This window comes from Nicotiana tomentosiformis, chromosome 11, assembly GCF_000390325.3.
Source record: "Nicotiana tomentosiformis chromosome 11, ASM39032v3, whole genome shotgun sequence".
Classification (NCBI taxonomy): domain Eukaryota; kingdom Viridiplantae; phylum Streptophyta; class Magnoliopsida; order Solanales; family Solanaceae; genus Nicotiana; species Nicotiana tomentosiformis.
Genome location: NC_090822.1, coordinates 82699819 through 82719281, shown reverse-complemented (window position 1 = coordinate 82719281; position 19463 = coordinate 82699819). Strand labels below are relative to the sequence as shown.

The window sequence follows — 19463 nt, the reverse complement described above, 5'->3', positions numbered from 1 at the left end:
GAGGGCTCAGAATATATCTGATACGATCATGGGTGCGAGGGTACTCTTGGCCTAAGTAGTCATAATGTGGACAACCCCGGCTACCCATAAATCAATATGCTCGTCTTCCCTTAGAAACAACAAAAGGCCTAAAAACGCCACCATGAAAGCAAAACATCTATGGGTCTCCCATTTTGATCGGTTTCCTTTACTGCAAAGTCCATTTTTCGGGTCTTCGAATCCCCTTAAATGCCTGTATCGCTGGTATAGAAAATGAAAAGTGGAAGTTCCACCTGCTAGACTTCTAGTCTTGATTTGGCTGCTTATTTTTAGTAAGTCCAGAAACTTGTGGGAAGTAACAGTCCTCGGAGATACCATGTACTTGTGTCTTAATCCCTTCATGCTCCCAGTATAACCTGTCATTTCATCCAAAGTAGGCGTAAGCTCAAAATCTGAGAAGTGCAAAACAATATGAGCGGGGTCCTAGAATGCCACTAATGTCTCTATGAGGTCCCTTCTAGGTTGAATTTTCAATAGTCTAGTGAGAGCCCACAAGTATTGGTTGACCATGTCTCGTCCTAGTTTTCCCAAATCCTCCCACCACATGTGGAGTGCTAGTGGAATTTGATCCATAACCTTCACGGGTAAGTTTTGAACGGTGCTCATTCTGCACATTTTTAAATTAGGGTGACCAGATTAAAATTTAGTATAAAACTAACCATGAAAAGATTATTTTTGCAAAATCCAACCGAAAAGAAATCACGGCTACTTTTGCAAATACGGCCCTTCAACACTTTGGAGGAGAAGATTTTAGGGTTGTGTTTGTTAAGTGGCCAAATTTTTGTTTTAAAACAAAACCATAAGTGGCTATTCTTGCAAAACAGCCTTCCGGCTTCCCATTGGGACATTTCTGGCTATTTGGGCAAAAACGGCATCACCGAACTTTATTTAAGACAGAACAACGACATTTTCATACTTTTGGTTATTTTTGCAAAAGCGGGGCTGGACCCGATGAAGGTTGCCTACGTATCTCACATCCGGTGAGAATCAAACCCGCATAGTTCGGTAAGTTTTGACCCAACATGAAAATATAACTTATTTTGAAATGACTTTCTTCTTGTCTTTTAAGAAAGATTTTGGCAGAGTTTCGGGATATTTTGAATACTAGGGTTTTAGACCGAGTGATTTTCTCTTCCACCTCACTCTTGTTTTTCTCAATTTTCTTTCCCTATTCTAGAAGTCGGTCGACATGCAACCAGAAACAAATAAATGCACAAGTAGCACGTAAAAATACATCACGATGGTTTTTTAAATTAGGTGCACATGTCCTAGACGGACCCAACCCCTGTGTTGAGTCCCTAAAGTCAAATGCAAGTGATGCAAACAAACGTACCTATTAGGAATCCGGCATGAGGTTATGTCATTCTAAATTTAAATTCTGGGTGTATTATTCTAGACCTGGCTTACCCGAGCGGACAACTCGAGCCGAGGGGGGACAACGTACCGGTAATCAAAAGGCCATCCGACTTTGTAACTGATCCGATCCTCATTCTAAATTAGGGATATGACACTAACAGAAAAGAAATCACACCAGCGTGCACTTCCCAAAAGATTTAGAAGACTCAGAGAGAAGAAGGGTTTCGTAACAGTTTATATACAGTTCAAACAATATCAAAGTGGTAAAAGTGGCATTTAGCACATTAGGCCCAAACATGTAATATCAGACAATCACAAGAAAGCCAAGTATAACAGTTATTCTAAGCTCGAATTTTGAACCCTGAACCAGAGATTCTGGATTCGGTTCCCCAGCAGAGTCGCCAGAGTTGTCACACCACCTTTCTCCCGAGGGGATAGGGAGTTTTTCTAGTTAAAGTGACATAAATCGAAATGGGATTATTTAACTAATCTCAGAGTCGCCACTTGGAATAATTTATGGTGTCCCAAGTCACCGGTTTATTCTAAATCCCAAATCGAGGAAATTGACTCTTATTTATGGTTTGCGAACACAGAAGACCGAGTAAGGAATTATGTTAACCTGGGAGAAGGTGTGAGGCACTCCCGAGTTTCGTGGTTTTAGCACGGTCGCTCAACTATTAATAATTGGCCTAATTATCTGATTTATTACATGTTTTAGAACTATTATACATTTTTACCTTCTAAACGCTTTTAATTATTTATGAAATTATTTTTGGAACAAGTCACGATATCGTACACTTGTCGTTTTGGTACACATTGCAAACCGCGCCACATGAAATGCACCCGCGATTTACGACATGTTTATTTTTATTATTATTTGAAGTGATGGTCGAGTCACGTGAAACACACACTCGACTTGGGGGCTACGTATCATAATTATGCCACGGGAACCGTACCCATAATCACGATGATTTATTAATCGCGCCTACAGCAAAGCTACGAATGTTCATGGTTTAATTATTTATTTCCTTAAGGTTTGAGATTATTATAAGGCCATAAGTTATGAAAATTTTTGTGGGAGGAATAAAATAAATTAGTTATAGGGAAGTGTATTAGCTTACAACCTTATTGATATTTCGGATTAGTTTCTATCTAAACCCATATACACTTAAAAGGGTCAATTCCTACAAGATCAAGCAGAATCTTCAACATTCTCAAACCAATTAATAGTGAAATACAACCAAAGGTTTAAACTGATGAGCCTATTACGGCAAAACGAAACAAAATAACACAGAAACGTGAACACAAAATGTAACACTAAAATATATGAACACAAACACAAAACATGAACAAAAACGAAACAAATTACAGAGATACAAAATGGGAACACAAACACAAACGAAACAAAATAAAATAATACTGAGACAGTAGACCAAACGTGAACACAAAAGTACCAAAAATTAACATGGCCAACATGGTTTCGATTACTTACAAAATGGGAATTTTCAATTGCATACCCACAATCACATAACAAGCGAAATAACACGCTAATACAGAGTAACAATGTTTCCTATATAAAAATTATCCACTTAAGAGAAATAATCATACGATTGGCTGAAAACAATGAGCTAAACATGAAACATATTCAACGTGGTATTGAACAAAATCTGGGATAACTCAGAAACCGAACTTATTCGTATCAGGCAAGTAAAATCAAAACAAAAGTGATGCAAACTTTAGTGAGAAAACATAACAGAAAGAGAGATGAACCTTCATATAAAGAATGAAGTCATTTCTGGACATTACAATGATAGCCATTTTACAGTAATAACCCATTCTGACTTTACCGTTCTTCCCATTCCATTTCTGCCAGTGCTGTGGATATTAATTCTTTACTATAGTCCCTTAATCACTCTCACTATTCCAATATATTAAGCTAATAACGAAAGACCAAAGATCGAATACATTCATCCAAATTATGGACCAACTTCTCACAGTAAACCATAGAGGCAAAAGAGACAAACAAGTATATAACTTAAATTACCCATTTTAATATGCTAGCTCAGATATAAACAGCATAAGCATGTCGGTAAGATAAATCAAAATCTACGGCATGACTGTTGAAAATAAACTCATCCATTCAAAGTTCAAAAATATTCAAAATATCGTCATATAAGCCAAGATATAGAAATAAGAGAAATTAAGAAAATAATACAAATATTCATGACACAAAATCTGGAGAACGGAAGAAGAATAAAGTTTAAAGTTTGACCTCTTAAATGAACATCAACTTCAATAGATTATCGTGATAACTAGAATTACAATGAAGAAAATGACGTCCAAACTAAAACTTGAGCAAAACCTTCTGTGCAGCAACATAGAAAAAGGGCTTCGACTCAAATGTAACAGAGAAAAGGAACTCGAAACGACAATTGAAATCGACCCCCGAACAGAACTTCAGAGTTCAAACGCATTCCATGATTAGAGATGAAAAATAAGAAGGAAGATGATTGAAACAATTTTTTTTTACTTGACGCTGAAAAAGAAAAGTTAGACCCTAATTCAAAAGTTCCTCAAAACCCTAGAAAGCTCTGTAAAGTTTTCTGTCTAAAATCGTGTCTATCAAAAGAAATCTCTTAACATATATCCTTTCTTTGTGAACCAAATCGGACAAATAGGGGCCTAGAATCTTGAATGCCTTAGATCCTACGGCTACCATTTATCAAAAATCGTTCTCAAGATTAGGAGCGCGTGAGGCATAGGAGAGAAGGGAATATGTTTTGTCAGGGGTCGTTACAGAAAGGGTGACGTGGAGGAGGAAGAAAGGAAGGATCACGTGCATGAGTTTGTGAGCTAACTCGCCTGATTCCGGCGAGTTGTGCGTGTTGTAGCGGCGGACAGAGGCGAGGAAATGAGCGTCATTTTTGGGTGTCTTACGTTAGAGTTTTAGGGTTGTAAAAATAATAATGGGGGTTATATATCAAGGTGGGGAGAGATAGTGACCATTAGATGAGAGGGGATGAGTGGTTAGGATTAAGAGGGCGTTGGGGCGGGTTGGTCCGGTTAAGTGGAGCTGGGCTGGATTGGGTGTGGGTTTAAAGGGAAATTGGGTCGCGTGGTTTGAGGGATCTTGGGCCACTGGAATTGTTGTGGCCCAATTTTGATCCAAGCAAATCTTGTTCTTTCTTTTCTACTTTTGTTTTTTTCTTTTTTTTCTTTTTTCTTGATTTTTAAATTCTAATAAAGTTAATTAAAAGCCTAAAGCAAATCCTAAATCAAACCTAATCTGTAGAATTAAATTAATTATATATTAGAATAATTAATTAACTTGAAACTAATGAAAGAAAAATACTAATTTGCAATTAAAAGCTAAAAATATAAAAATGACTCATATTTTGTAATTTTTCATTCAATAATGCAATTACCTCATGCAATTAAATCCTAAATGCAAACCTAAGATGTTATGCAAGGAATACTTTAGACATTTTTTGGTATTTTTTATAATTTTAAATATTAAAAAATGCAACTAAATGCACACAAAAATTAACCAGAAAATCCTAAAAATTTTATGAAAATTAAAATAATTAGAAAAATTATTTTTTGTGAATTTTATAGGAGTATTTTCAATGAGGCAAAAATCACGTGCTCACAGTAATGCATGCCAGAACAAAGCATGTTGAGATGGGCTATCATTTTGTTAGAGAAAAGGTTTCTAGTGGTCAACTTATCACAAGGTTTGTTCGATCAAAAGACTAGCTAGCTGACATCCATACTAAGGCATTGACTAAGCAGATGTTTGCAGGTTTTTGAAGCAAGCTAGGAGTGGTAATTTCACTCCTCTAGCTTAAGGGGAAGTGTTGAAGAAGTTGATCATGATAAGGATAAGCTTACACGAGATAAGGATGGTTAGATTGCATTGTAGAGTTTGTACTCAATTCAATGTAATAGTCATACATGTAGTAAAACTCTAAGTCATTTGTAGAAGCTATCACTTAGCATACTCAGCCTAATTTTTTTTATTGTTTTGTGACTTGTATAAATGCAGTCACTTGTGGCTTTGTAAGATAATAGAAAACACGCGATTACTGAATATAATTCCCTCTCAACCTTGTGATTTTCTAAATTTATAATCACACCCTTGAGCGCAATCATTTTGCGGACCCTGCGTAAACGCGAGATACTTATCAGGTTGCCTCCATTCTTTAGGTTATACTGTTTAATTTATTTAAATTTATAATGTGTTGTTTGTAGGCTGCGAACGAGTCGAGCCAAACGAGCTTATTATAATATCGAGCCAGGCCGAGCATCAATGGAGTTTGTTCCGATGGATAGAGTTCTTTTTGACATATCATTCCCTTCGCATGTTTGGTTAGAGAGATAGTTTATAATCTGTGTTTTTTTCCTTTTTAGCGAGTTCAAGAGGGAATAAAGTATCCACTATTCAAATTATTGTACTTTCCCTTCCTTGACGAACAAAGGAAATTAAAGGATAATTTACCAAGACTTGCCTTCCGTTGGCCTTCTTTTCATAGTTTTCAAACAAGGTATTTGCCTAGAACTACCTAGCTCACACCTAATCACTAATATAACAGATTTCAAATTGAACACAAACTATGCACATTACACTAATGATTAATTAGGGTCCCTACGCATTAACTTTAAGCATAGGGTGATGATTTTCTTTTTACCAGATCATGTTTTGCCAATGGATAGATAGGATGACTTGTCCTTGACTAGTGTTGATGGGAAATGGTCCTCCTTTTATGAAACTAATGTTGACCTGTGTTCCCTATGCTACTCATTGCAAATTATTGTGCATAAAATTTATGGACTATGGAGCATGGACCTTCCACCCACATTTATACTAACTTTAACTTTTATATAATTTTCTTCGATATGTTTCTTTTTTCCTATAGGGCGCTGTTTCAACTATTTTCATAGTATCTCAATTAATTCATCAAGTATTAATAACTCTGCTATTAACTTGGACTTAAAAAGATATAAAAAATTCACCTAATGTCCCACCGGTTGAGACCTCTGTTTTAAAAGGCGTTTCTGGAGCGAGCCCCGGGGCGAGGCGTACCAAAAATGCTCCGGGGCAATGGTGTGGGGCGAAAGTCTCAAGAGGCATACGCCCCGCGATTTGGGACGTATGCCCGGGAGTTCGGGACGTACGCCCGGGCGTTCGGGGCGCGTTTTTTAGTAAGGAGTAAGCCCCAGAGACTTTCAAATTAAAACAAAATTTGTTGAATTAGTCCTTCATATAATACCCAAATTCTCAAAAGTCAGTTTGGTAATTACTCAAAAGGTTTAAAAAGGAACTCAAAAGTATTAAATTTAAAAGTAAAGACCTTTTTATTGATTTAAGCCCTAATTCATGGTTTTTCCAATTTTTTATCTTGTCCGCTAGTCTGCTAATATTTCCCAAAAGCAACAAATATTTAATTTTTTTTACAAATACAAAGAGAACTACATTCTTCTTCATAGCAGCAAATTCAAAGTTCAAATTGCAGGTTAATCATCATTTTTGTTCCTCCATATAGAAAACTTTATTCTTTGACTCAAATTACTTGTGCTTGTAAGTAACGTATAATAGATTGTTATGATTAATTTTTTGTGGGGATGGAGCACATATATATAGTTTTTTTTCAATATTTATGCAATTTTACCTTTTTATAAATATTTATTGTCATTATATTATTTTATAAAATATTAAAAACTAAATACTTATGGGGCTTACGCCCCACGCCTCGGGACTTACGCCCCGCTGAGGCATATGTAAAACGTCTCGCTTCTCGCCTTACGCTCACGCCTTTTAAAACACTGGTTGAGACTTGAGATTCAAATCTTGATTTTTCAAAGTTATTTGTATTACCTCAACTCTTCGATCGATAGCTACCCATTAAAGGAGGCATATATCATAAAATATGCATCTTACTTTGTTTGTACAAGCATTAATATAAATATTATTTTTGAAGATAAAATGATTATTTCTCTTAGTCAAGTCGAGTTATTTGTAAGAGTTAATGTTTGGAATTCAAATTAACAATACTTATATTATGGAATTCAATAGAAGTATGGCATGTAGACATTCTCAGTTAGTCACCTTATAACTTTTAGGCGAAATACGTAGATAGCTCTTTTAAGTTATTTCTATTGGTCACTTAAATACCTTAAGGAGTTATTTGGTATGTTGGATAAGTAATAATAATCATGAGATTAAATACAAAATTATTTTATTTAGTATTTGGTTGAATTTTTTTTAATCCAACATTAGCAATCTCGGGATCAATTAATCCCGCAATTGGTATTATTGTATTCCACATTGATGGTGAAATAATATTCTCGGAATTAATTAATCCCAGAATAAATACTAAAATGATAAAGATGTTATTCTCCAAGTCTCTTCCCCCAAAGTCCTTTAAACAATCTAAGATTAAAATAAAAAATAAAAGTTCATCCCAACTTATTTAGTATACACTAAACACATGTTTATATTATACTTTGTATATATCATTTTTAGTCCAATAAAACAAACATCTTCCAATAAAAATATATTCACTAAATAATCTCTTTATTATTTAATTTCTCTATTATAATCTCATTATTATAATCCCGAGATAACTTGTTTATCTACAAAACAACTCCTAATGTTTGATCAGTTAGATATCTCTACTTGACACGCGTGTGTCTCGTAAACACCGAGTCCAACAGACCTAATGTGTGAGTTACAATTACAAATGTCAGGTCAAAACGGACAAATCATTAAATGACGCGTGTAAGCTCTGCATGATCAATTTAAAATGGTGGAAAATTGGTGATTTAGGACAACTTAATTAAATAGGTGATTTAGGCCTCATTTGTTTGCACTTAATGGAGGTCTGAATCTTAATCATTCAGAGTTCAGACGTTAAGTGCGTTTGTTTTTAAAATCTAAATCTTAATTATTCAGACCTTAATCATTAAGTGTGTTTGCCTTTTTAACTTCACAACCACTTAATGGGTATGATTAAGATCTATAACATAGACTTAATTTCATTAAGATGCTATCATCCATATTCATTATTAACTGCCGCCACCGCCTACCATTATCAACTACCACCATGTCGCCGCCGCCACCACCACACCATCAACATCATCAATCATAGCCGCTACCATTATCGACTATCACCATCCCGCCACCATCATTTTCAACCACAATCCACACTCATTCACATCAACTACCACAACTAACTACTCCATCATCATCAACAACTATAACTGGCACTTGTCATCATTATAATCGACCACCACCCATCACCACCTTCCTCAATCACAACTACCACAACCACCCACCATTATTAACTATCACCACTCACTACCACCATCATCAATCATAATCGCCACCATTACCAATCACCACTAGCTACTACCCTGAACCACCACCATCAACCAAAACTACCACCAACCACCGCCTCCAGTCGGCATTCACCCGTTAGCCATCACCACCAACAACTATCATATTTTAAAAAACTATATATTTTGTTGATAGAAATTAGATTAATTAGTATTTTATTTGAATTTAATGTTTATTAATTTTCAAATAAAGATAAATCTTATACATTCAGATGTTAAAAATCAAACAGTCTTAATCATTTAATATTCAGATCTTAATACACGTCTTAATATTCAGTTGTGTATTCAGATTCAGATGTCTTAATATTAATACACATCTTGATATTCATATTTGTATTCAGATTCAGACGTTTTAATCTTAAAAATAATAATTGAGGCCTTAAGCAACTTCGTTTCATACTTCTTTGTTGAAATTTTCACTAAATTTTAAGTTACTAAATTCGTTTAGTCATTTAAGCCATCAGAAACTGAAGGAATCTTGAAGTGTGAAATGGGTGACACCGTGACAGGTAATGTTTTTTCAGTAATCAACTAAACTAACTTTGTTTACGGGTTAACGAGTAATTCTTTTTTCCCCATAATAATTGTGCTTCCGCAACCATTAAGATATCATTTTACAATGCGGACTGCTTTAGTTTATGAATATTTGAGAATAATATGTACATTTATATAAAGGATAGGACGCGACATTGGTAAAGCATGATTGTTGTATCTTCTAAATATTGTTCCGACAATATTATTAGTTAAATCACTATTTTCTCTTAAGGAAACTGACTTTCACTTCATCGAAATTCATTATTAAAAGTTCAAATGAGAAATGAACTACTCCCTCCTATTCAATCTATGTAAATGTATTCAATTGAGCACGAAATTAAAGAAACAAAGGAAGACGTTAAAATTTATGATATAAAACAAACTATAAAAAATTGTGTAAATAAAAATAATCTCATATAGAAATATATTATTTTTTGGGTATACTAAAAATAAAAGAATGCCAGATAAAAGAATGCCAGAGTTGTTTATCCACACAGCAACTGTACTTGTCAAGGAATTTTTATCAACGCTTTACCTTTTCCTTTATTTCTCTTTGTATTTTTCTTTTTCCTTATGGTCCTTTCTTTTTCTTTTTTCTTTTTTCTTTTTATCCCTTCACCCCTTACCAATTCAACATAATATATAAAGCCTTAGGATGCAATAGTCAAAGGGATAGTTAACTTTAGTCACATGCATTGCTTTCCTCCAACTATTTCTTTTTCTCATAACCTGCCACTTCTTTTAAATTTTTCTAAAAACAGGCCTGACGCGTATTTGATCATTTTACAAATTGGTATGACAAAATTGTCAACATGATGTAAAGGGATTACTTAGGGATTATAAAATTTTAATAAACAATTTACAATTTATCCAATGTTAATTGCTAACCGTTAAGTCCTTAACCCTTTACGTTTATATCTTTATGAGCTTTCTCCTGATGTCTCTTTCTAGTAATTTCAAATTCCACAAAGATTAGAAGAGTTTGATAAAAAAAAAATGGTAAATAACAAATCTATAAAGAAAAGAAAAACAACTTTAGCTCGTACTCTTCCAATTTATTTAAGTTTCCTTTTCAAGAAAATAGAAGCATTACTTGACGGGGTTAACAAGAAGGAGAAGAAAAAAAGGTGAACAGTTTAGGAGAAGATCTACGGCAATAACCAAAGGAAGCAAAGCCCACACGTACAATTGCCAATTCGTATTCCGACACAAGTGTTAATTCTCACAGATTTGGAGAATTAGATGAAAGCGAGCGGAGAAGATCGAGTTGCAGAGAAAATGTAGAGAGAGAAATTGTGGAATTGATTTTCTGGTATTTCTGCTTAACCACCTCAATATCCATTTACACTGTTAATATATAACTAATTAACAGACTATTAACAAACTAATTACTCTAGTTAATTAGCCTAACTATGGTCTAAGACCTAAGGACACTTAAGTGACAGTTGTACAATCGGTGAGCTCCTTTACACCCCCCTCAAGCTAAGGATGATGAAGATGTTCTTCATCCCTAGCTTGGACAAAAGATAACGATGTTGAAGGATGGTGAGGGCCTTAATCAGGATATCAGCTTGCTGCTAAGAGGATGGTAGATATTGGATATGAACGAGGCCTTGAAGCACCTTCTCGCGAAAGAAATGACAATCGATGTCAATGCGTTTAGTGCGCTCATGAAACACAGGATTAGCAGTTATCTGAATAGCGGACTTACTATCACAATGTAGAGAGACATGCAATTGATTATCCACAGCAAATTCCTTGAACAAACCAGCGAGCCATACGAGCTCAGCAAATGTTGAAGCAAGACTTCGATACTCTACTTCAGCAGAGCTTCTAGAAATGGTGGTTTGCTTCTTGGACTTCCAAGAAATTGGAGACGCACCAAATTTAACCATATAGCTTGTGACATATCACCTCGTGATAGATCACGAAGCCCAATCAATATCACAAAAAGCTGTCAACGTATTATCAGCAACAACAGAGACAAGAATACCCATGGGAGGAGAAGATTTAATATATATCAAACCAAACGAACAGCAGACATAAGAATACCCATGCGAGGAGAAGATTTAATATATATCGAACCAAACGAACAACAGCTTCCATATGAGAAACCTTTGGAGAATGCATGAATTGACTAAGATTTTGCACGTCGTAAGCAATGTCAAGCCTAGTAATTGGAAGGTACAAAAGCCTACCAACAATCTCTGGTAAATACTAGGATCACTCAACAAGGCATCAGAGGTGTCACCAACGTGATTGTCAAACTCAGAAGACGTGAGCTTGTGACTAAGCTCCAAAGGAGCACCCACATATTTTGCTCCAGCTAGTCCCATATCAGAGATAAGCTCTAAGGCGTATTTCCTTTGGTGCATAAGGATACCTTCTTTACTTCGACCAAACTCAATGCCAAAAAAGTACTTGAGTTTCTCCAAGTCTTTAATTTTGAAACTCTCCTGCAGATTGCTTTTAGTTTCTTCTATCATGCTCAAATCATCACCAGTGATTAGGAGATCATCCACACACACTAAGATCACTACAATCTTCCCACAAGATCTCCTGGTGATAAGGGAGTAGTCTAGGTGACTCTGAATGAATCCAAAAGATAGCAAGGCAGTGGTAAGCTTCAAGTTCCACTGTCTTGAAGCATGTTTAAGGCCATATAAATATTTAAGAAGTCGACATGCATTGTGTTTCCCTGTTGTAGAGGTGAATCCTTGTGGCAAGCTCATGTAGACTTCTTCTTGGAAATACCCTTGCAAGAAAGCATTGTAGACATCCATTTGGTGGATGGTCCAATGCTTGACAGCAGCAATAGAAATGGCAGCTCGTACAGTCACCATTTTAACTATGGGAGAGAATGTCTCTTGGTAATCAAGGCCCTCCTGCTGGCTATAATATTTAGCTACTAATGGAGCCTTGAACCTTTCCACTTCCCAGTGGCCTTGTATTTGATTTTATAGACCCATTTGCAACCAATGGCCTTCTTCCCCTATGGCAAAGGAACCACTTTCCAAGTGTTGTTATCCTCTAATGCCTTGATTTCAAGTTGCATTGCTTGAACCCAGCGCGGGTCCTTGGCTGCCTGTGCATAAGTTATGGGTTCACCCTCTGCTGAGAACCTGGTGAGGAAGCTTTGATAAGTGGAAGAAAGTGAATCATAAGAGATCACATCAGAAAGAGGATAAGAGCAAGTTTGAGCAGCTTGAGGCTTGGCAAGGATGACAAAATCCTTCATCCATATAAGTGGCTTAGAAGTTTGGCTAGATTTGCGAGGCCCTGTAGATGGTGCAGGAATAGGCTCCTATGAAGATGATTGTGAAGCAGGAACATGATCAGGAAGCATGGCCTCACTAGTAGAGGAATTAGGATCATGAAGCATTGTAACATTATTAGAGGAATTAGAAGGCTCTGTGGCCTCTATGGACAACTGGTCAACCTCACTAGATGAACTTGCAGGTACTGAAGAGTCAATAGAGGACAAGGGAGGAACATGAAGAGTGGAAGCATCTATAGAAAATTTGCAAGGATCAACCTCCTCTGGAAAAGACATCTCAGAATTGCCTTGTGCAGTCTTGAGTGGGAAGATGGACTCATTGACGACCATCTCTATTGATGAAGATCTTTTGTTTCTCAAGATCATAAAGCTTGTAGACATTTTGAAAGACACCATAACCAAGTAGAACTGACTTAATGTCCCTAGGACTAAACCTAGCTTACTTGGGTAGAGTAGAGGCATAACCTAAGCATCCTATGATTCTCAACTGTGTGTGAGAGAGAATACGATTATACAGAACCTCAAAGGAAGACTTATTATCTAAAACAGACAAGGAAACTTTGTTGATGATATACACTCCTGCTTCAATGCAATAACCCCAAAATCTTGAGGGTAAACCACCTTAAAACTTAAAGGTTCTAGCAGTCTCAAGGATATGTCTATGCTTTCGTTCAACCACCCCATTTTGCTGGGGTCTGTACGGACATGACCTTTGGTTTATGATCCCATATGTGTTAAAAAGAGCTCCACAAGTAAAGTTAAAAAACTCTATACCATTATCAAACCTAACCACCTTGATCTTCTTTTCAAACTGATTCAAAACCATAACAATAAATGATTTAAGCAAACAAGAAATATCTGATTTAACTCTCATCATAAATGTCCAAGTTCATCTAGAGAAGTCATCCACAACAGTAAGAAAATACTTCATGCCATCATAAGTAGCAGTGTTATAAGGACCCCAGACATCCAAATGTAGCAATTAAAATGGTTCAGTGGACCTGCTAGCATGTGTTGGAAAAGAAATCCTAGTTTGTCTAGCTAGTGAACACACATCACAATTGTCCAAAGTAAAACTAGACTTATTCTGAAAAAAGGAAATTTTCCTTAGTACAGCCATGGGAACATGTCCTAATCATTTATGCCAAATCTTTGAATATGTAGTTGTTTGTACTGCCATTAATTTGTTGTGAGTAATAAAGGCATTCCCGGACCCTGACTTCAACACATATAGGCCATCTTGTTCTCTACCAATCGCCTTCAACCTCCCACTGAAATACTCCTGTAACACAAAGAAGTCAGGATAGAATGCTGCACAAAAATTCAAATCCTTTGTCACTTTAGAAACTGACAAAAGATTGAATTTAAAATCGGGCACACATAACACATCCTTAAGTAGTTCACCTCCAGTCAACTGACAGTCCCCAATATGAGTAATCCTAGCAGACTCTCTAGTTGACATTTGAACTTGTCATGAACTTCCTATTTCAATACCATTCAACAATAACCGTTATTGCTAATCATGTGATTAGTAGCCCCAATATCCACTATCCAACTAGATTCCTTTGTAGGAACAGAACAAGAAGTACCTGCCATATGTGCACTAGGAAAAGACGTACCTGCCATGTGAGCACTAGAGTCTGAAAAAGGATGACATGTTGTTTAGCATTTACAAAATCTGATTGTACTGATCCGGTGTAAACAACAAGAGGTTGAGGCACTGATGGTTGTTGTACTGACTGCACTTCTGTTTTAGCCAAATGACCACTTATAGAAGCCCCCTTCTTTTTTGACTTAAAATCAGCTGGATAACCTATAATCTTATAGCAGTTCTCCTTGAGATGGACTTTCATGTTACAGTAGTCGCACTTCATAAGTTTGTAGCAACCCTCTCTAGTATGACCCCTCATGTGACAGAAATCACACTTCATGTTATAATTTATTTTCTGCTTCTAAGTATTATTCCTGGAAGTAAACAAGGCAGTTGGTTCCATGGACTCAATAGGGATAGTCTGACTACCAGCAACCATTTTTTGATTCTCATCTTGCAAAATCATGGCATATGACTGATTCACAGAAGGTGCCTTGTTTTTCATTAATATCTGGCTCCAAGCTTGACTATAGCCATCAGTTAAGCCCATCAAAAACTGCCAAAGTCGTTGATATTGTAAATGCGCAAGGTATTTTTTTGACTTTTCACAGTCACAAGGTGGAGTAGGGATGATTGAATCATATTCATCCCACAAATCTTTTAACTTTGAATAATACGCTGATACTGACGAGGTTCCCTGAGTTAGGGTGAAAATTTCTTTGTCTAGATAATACATTCGTGAAGAATTCACCTTATCAAACCTCTCACGAAGGTCTTCCCAAATTACTCGAGCACTTGAGCGAAACAGAACACCACTCAGCAAATCGAGACTCACGTTGTGCCTTAGCAATGATTTGACAATTGCATTGTAACGATCCCATAGATGATTGAACCTAGTTCCATTGGTATCTCTGGTGATCGAACCATCAACAAAACCCAGCTTGTTTCGTGTTAGCAACGAAAATTCCATAGCTTGGCTCCAAAGTGTATAGTTTTCCATTCCGATCAATTGAATTCCCAATGCTAGCGAACTCGGTCCATCAGAAGGATGCAGATATAAAGGATGATTGTGATCAATCACAATCGATTCCTGCATATTTGATTATTCAGCAAATTCCTGTTCTTCGACTGTATCTCTCGCCATTGAAATTAGGGCACAAATCAGCAAGCAAATTTTCGGTGAATCTCTCGATTTTCGACTAAATCCGCGAAGAATACCCCTTGATTCATACGATTAAAGCTCTAATACCAGGTTAATTCTCACAGATTTGGAGAATTAGATGAAAGCGAGTGGAGAAGATCGAGTTGCAGAGAAAATGTAGAGAGAAATTGTGGAATGATTTTATGTTATTTCCGCTTAACTGCCTCAATGTCAATTTACACTGTTAATATATAACTAACAGACTATTAACAAATTAACTACTCTAGTTAATTAGCCTAACTATGATCTAAGACCTAGGTGACAGCTGTACAATCGGTGAGCTCATTTACAACAACCTAACACTAACTTTTAATTTAGGAGTTAATAATATATCCAATTTTATATTTAGCAATTTAAGTTTTCAAATAACTTTTGCATCATGTATAGCTGAGATTTTTTCATAGTAATAAATCAACAAAAATTACTACTCGTTTGTTTTAATAAATCCACAATTAATTCGATTCTTATTATATAAATTTTTAGCTTAATATTAGAACCTTTTTCAGTCGAGCGAGTGGCTTTTCGACTTTAATTGGATAGTTCAATCCAGAGAGTTCAATCCATTCTGGTCACTACGTACAAAGAACGTCCTTTTAAAGATCTACACAGTCCTTAGGAAATCTTTCATTGTCAGAAGTAAATCTAAAGCAAAACATGTTTCATTCTAATGTTCAGTAACAAACATAGGAGTAAGTATGATCTATACATCCACTTAATTACCTCCATATCTATACATTTCATATAAACTTGCTTTTTACCCCCCCGAAAGAAACTTAACTACACATTCTCCTCCTAAATTCTGAATTCCCTACTCACACCCCTCCTCTAGAAAATTTTCTAAGAAATTGACAAGTCAATCCTAGGTCCTCTATTTGCTCAACCTCGAGTCCTTATAATTGTGATTGTCCCTCTCCCTTGGGTATGAATTTTAGTGAGTGCCACCACAGTCTTGCCGGACAACCCCGGTCCGGTCGGAGATACTGTTGGCCGACAGGCGAAATCTCCGACCGGATGCCTTACCGGTCGGGTCGGCCTCATCAGAATCCTCTCGTTTATGTCGTTTAACGTCACGTCCCCTTCCTGTCCTCCTGGCTTCACTACGCCAAATGGATACACCACTTTTGCTGTCATCCTTTTCTTTGATCTCTTCTGATCACTTCCTCCTTCAAATAATTAAGAAAATAACTTATTAGACTATGTTAACCTAACAACTTTATAATTGGAAAATAATTATACTCCGTAATTAATGGCGCTACAGTTACGAATATATTTCAAATACCAAAATTATAAGTTAATAACGGCATTAGTTAATGTTGGACTATGGTCAGTGGCTTTTGGTAACGTAAGGCTTTTAAAAAAAAGTGAAACCGTACAGATCATAAGAGTGCATAGATATAACTTTGAGGAACGCCATACTTGTACTATTATTTCATCAATTTTTGGTCTATCTTACACAGAAACAACGGCAACAGAATACATAGTAAAAATCAAAACAGAGCCGCTAGTGCAAATGTGTTATCCTTTGTTGAGGTAGAAGGTCACCCGGGCGGAGATTTTAAATTGGTGAGTGAAAATTTGATTATAAACACATTATTTGAAATTGACATTATTTGAAATTGGCAAACGGTATGTCATTTCTTGAAAACCGATAGCAAAACTAATCGATATGCATGACTCTGCCGTCATGAAAAATAAAAGTTGCACTCCACAAAATAAAGAGAGAAAAACAGCCACACAAGACAGTGACACACACAAGATAGAAGAGTTCATTTTATATATCGATCACAGCCAAAAAAGGCGAATTTAAGGGTAGAGACAGTGAGTTCAGAATGATTGAGCATGCTCTTATTATACATATACATTTTAAACTATTTTTTTGCATATGTATATATAATTTGAGACGAAAAACACAGCCTAAATGACGTAAACTCACCCGGGCGGAGATTTTAAATTGGTGAGTGAAAATTTGATTATAAACACATTATTTGAAATTGACATTATTTGAAATTGGCAAACGGTATGTCATTTCTTGAAAACCGATAGCAAAACTAATCGATATGCATGACTCTGCCGTCATGAAAAATAAAAGTTGCACTCCACAAAATAAAGAGAGAAAAACAGCCACACAAGACAGTGACACACACAAGATAGAAGAGTTCATTTTATATATCGATCACAGCCAAAAAAGGCGAATTTAAGGGTAGAGACAGTGAGTTCAGAATGATTGAGCATGCTCTTATTATACATATACATTTTAAACTATTTTTTTGCATATGTATATATAATTTGAGACGAAAAACACAGCCTAAATGACGTAAACTCACCCGGGCAAAGACATATTTCACCCAACGCTAACACACAAAAATACAACAAACAAATTAATGAGTTTAACTTCAATAAACAAACAAAAATAATAATTCTAGTATTCAGTAAATATGATTAGAAGTAGAGAGAGTTACCAGTAGGAAAACTGGGGTGTGTGGGATATTGTCGTAGGACTTCTTTATCAGAATTGGAGTGTTGAGTATTCACTTTTTGATCATGAGATGATGCTGAAGAATAATTGTAAGTTTCATGAGAAGCTGAGATGGCTTCCTCCTCTGTTCTTTTCACATCTGTTGTAATATTGGAATATTCCTCAATCATTTTGCTCATTAATAACACCATGCACACAATAATCATTATGAATTTTATTGCTTCCGTTATCATAACAGAAATCTCGTCTCTTAATTTCAATTTAATGTGCAAATTATAACGGCTGTTACTAATCATTGAATTCAATTTAGAAACAGAAAATAGAACAGGAATATTCAGCCTCTTAAACAACAATTGAATTCAATTCCATTTCTAGCTAAATTAAAATATTGCTAACAGCCTAAATTAAGGTCATTCAAGAAAAAGAATTATTATAGTGAGAAGAAAAAGGGAAGAATTAGAATTACCCGAAAAGCTATCACACTTAGTTAACTGGCTAAAGGAATCACAATCCTCAGAAAAATGCTGGTCCATGTTTGAACTCCACAAATTCTGCACATAAAATAAGAAAACATTGACAAAAAATATTTTAAAAAAAAGATTCAGACAATGAATATAATTCACCTATATACCTTCATGGAATCGTTTGAATCTTTAGTTTGATAATTCTCATTATCATCAAACAATAACAAACGTCTTCTTTTAGAACTGAATTTGAATAAAGCATCTTGAAGATAGCCACTGGAGAAGTCAGAATCAAGATTGGACAGAAATGGTGGAGTGTTCTCCATAACTATATATATATACCAACAAAAACAGTAACAATTGAAGGTTAATATATAAGAAAATGAGAAGAAGAGAGAAATTGAAGAGTGAAAAGTAAGTAGAGTTTTTACATGGAGAAATGTCAGTGTTGAAAACTTGAAGGTCATGGAAATCCCAACCTCCTAGGCCTAGGGAAGAGCAGCTACTGCTACTGTAAGCAATGGAGTGAAGGTCACCCATTTTACTTACCTTTGATAATTTTTTTGTGATGGAGAAGTGTAGTATTACCCCCAATGTGTAATCCTACTATATTTAAGTAGAGACAAAATACATGGCCCACCAAAAAAAAAACAATTTTGCAGGAATTCTTAAATGGGGTATCTAAAGTTTCAAAAGAAGATTTTGTGCTTACAATTTTCAAAACTTGTGACAACAACAACAATACACAAAAATTTTCAAATCTAAGACAAGCTACTTCTTATTTCATCTAATAGATCGATTTCATCGTATTCAAATTAATATCGGTTCAAGCCATTTCACGAATAAAACATGACCAATCAACCAACAATAAAATTAGTTGTTACAAAATTAGATTGTATCGAAAAAGACAATATTGACTAATCTGGCTAATATTGAACTTGATAAAATGAAACGATTGAATTTTTTAAAAATAAGAGAATTTGAGAATACATATTGAATATTGAGATTACGCATTAAATTTTTGATCTTAGATCCATAATCAAGAAAGTATTTTTAAATAGTAGATCTACAAGAAATGAAAATATCATAACTAACATAATTAAGTTAGGATCAGCTATAGCTATATGATA

At 35.5% G+C, this 19463-nt stretch overlaps 2 protein-coding genes and 1 long non-coding RNA gene across 3 annotated transcripts in view; all 3 read right to left on the bottom strand.

Annotated features, from left to right (window-relative positions):
* Nucleotides 1–1806, bottom strand: part of LOC138900880 (uncharacterized) — a 180305-nt gene extending 178499 nt beyond the window's left edge. Inside the window, exon 1 of the long non-coding RNA XR_011412202.1 lies at nucleotides 1303–1806. This is a non-coding gene — a long non-coding RNA (uncharacterized lncRNA). The remainder of the gene's footprint in view (nucleotides 1–1302) is intronic.
* Nucleotides 1807–14553: 12747 nt separating this feature from the next.
* On the bottom strand, nucleotides 14554–15288 carry LOC138901762 (uncharacterized). The gene has a single exon (XM_070189551.1). It carries the CDS (start codon nucleotides 15286–15288, stop codon nucleotides 14554–14556), a length of 735 nt encoding a protein of 244 aa, XP_070045652.1.
* A 748-nt stretch (nucleotides 15289–16036) lies between these two features.
* LOC104096883 (protein XRI1-like) lies at nucleotides 16037–18920 on the bottom strand. The gene is made up of 5 exons (XM_009603334.4): nucleotides 18765–18920; nucleotides 18501–18661; nucleotides 18336–18420; nucleotides 17853–18008; nucleotides 16037–16556 (listed from the first exon to the last, which is right to left on the bottom strand). Exons 1-5 carry the CDS (start codon nucleotides 18871–18873, stop codon nucleotides 16270–16272), a joined length of 798 nt encoding a protein of 265 aa, XP_009601629.1. The 5' UTR covers nucleotides 18874–18920; the 3' UTR covers nucleotides 16037–16269.
* Between the last annotated feature and the right edge of the window lie 543 nt (nucleotides 18921–19463).

Bases quoted from the DNA above. Each gene is read 5' to 3' on its own strand.
- LOC138901762 (XM_070189551.1), bottom strand. From the start codon at position 15,288: ATGCAGGAATCGATTGTGATTGATCACAATCATCCTTTATATCTGCAT.
- LOC104096883 (XM_009603334.4), bottom strand. From the start codon at position 18,873: ATGGGTGACCTTCACTCCATTGCTTACAGTAGCAGTAGCTGCTCTTCC. The intron at 18,662-18,764 runs GTAAAAACTCTA...ATATATATATAG, and splicing joins CAACACTGACATTTCTCCAT to TTATGGAGAACACTCCACCA. The intron at 16,557-17,852 runs GTAACTCTCTCT...AATTATTTGAAG, and splicing joins ACACCCCAGTTTTCCTACTG to GAGGAAGTGATCAGAAGAGA.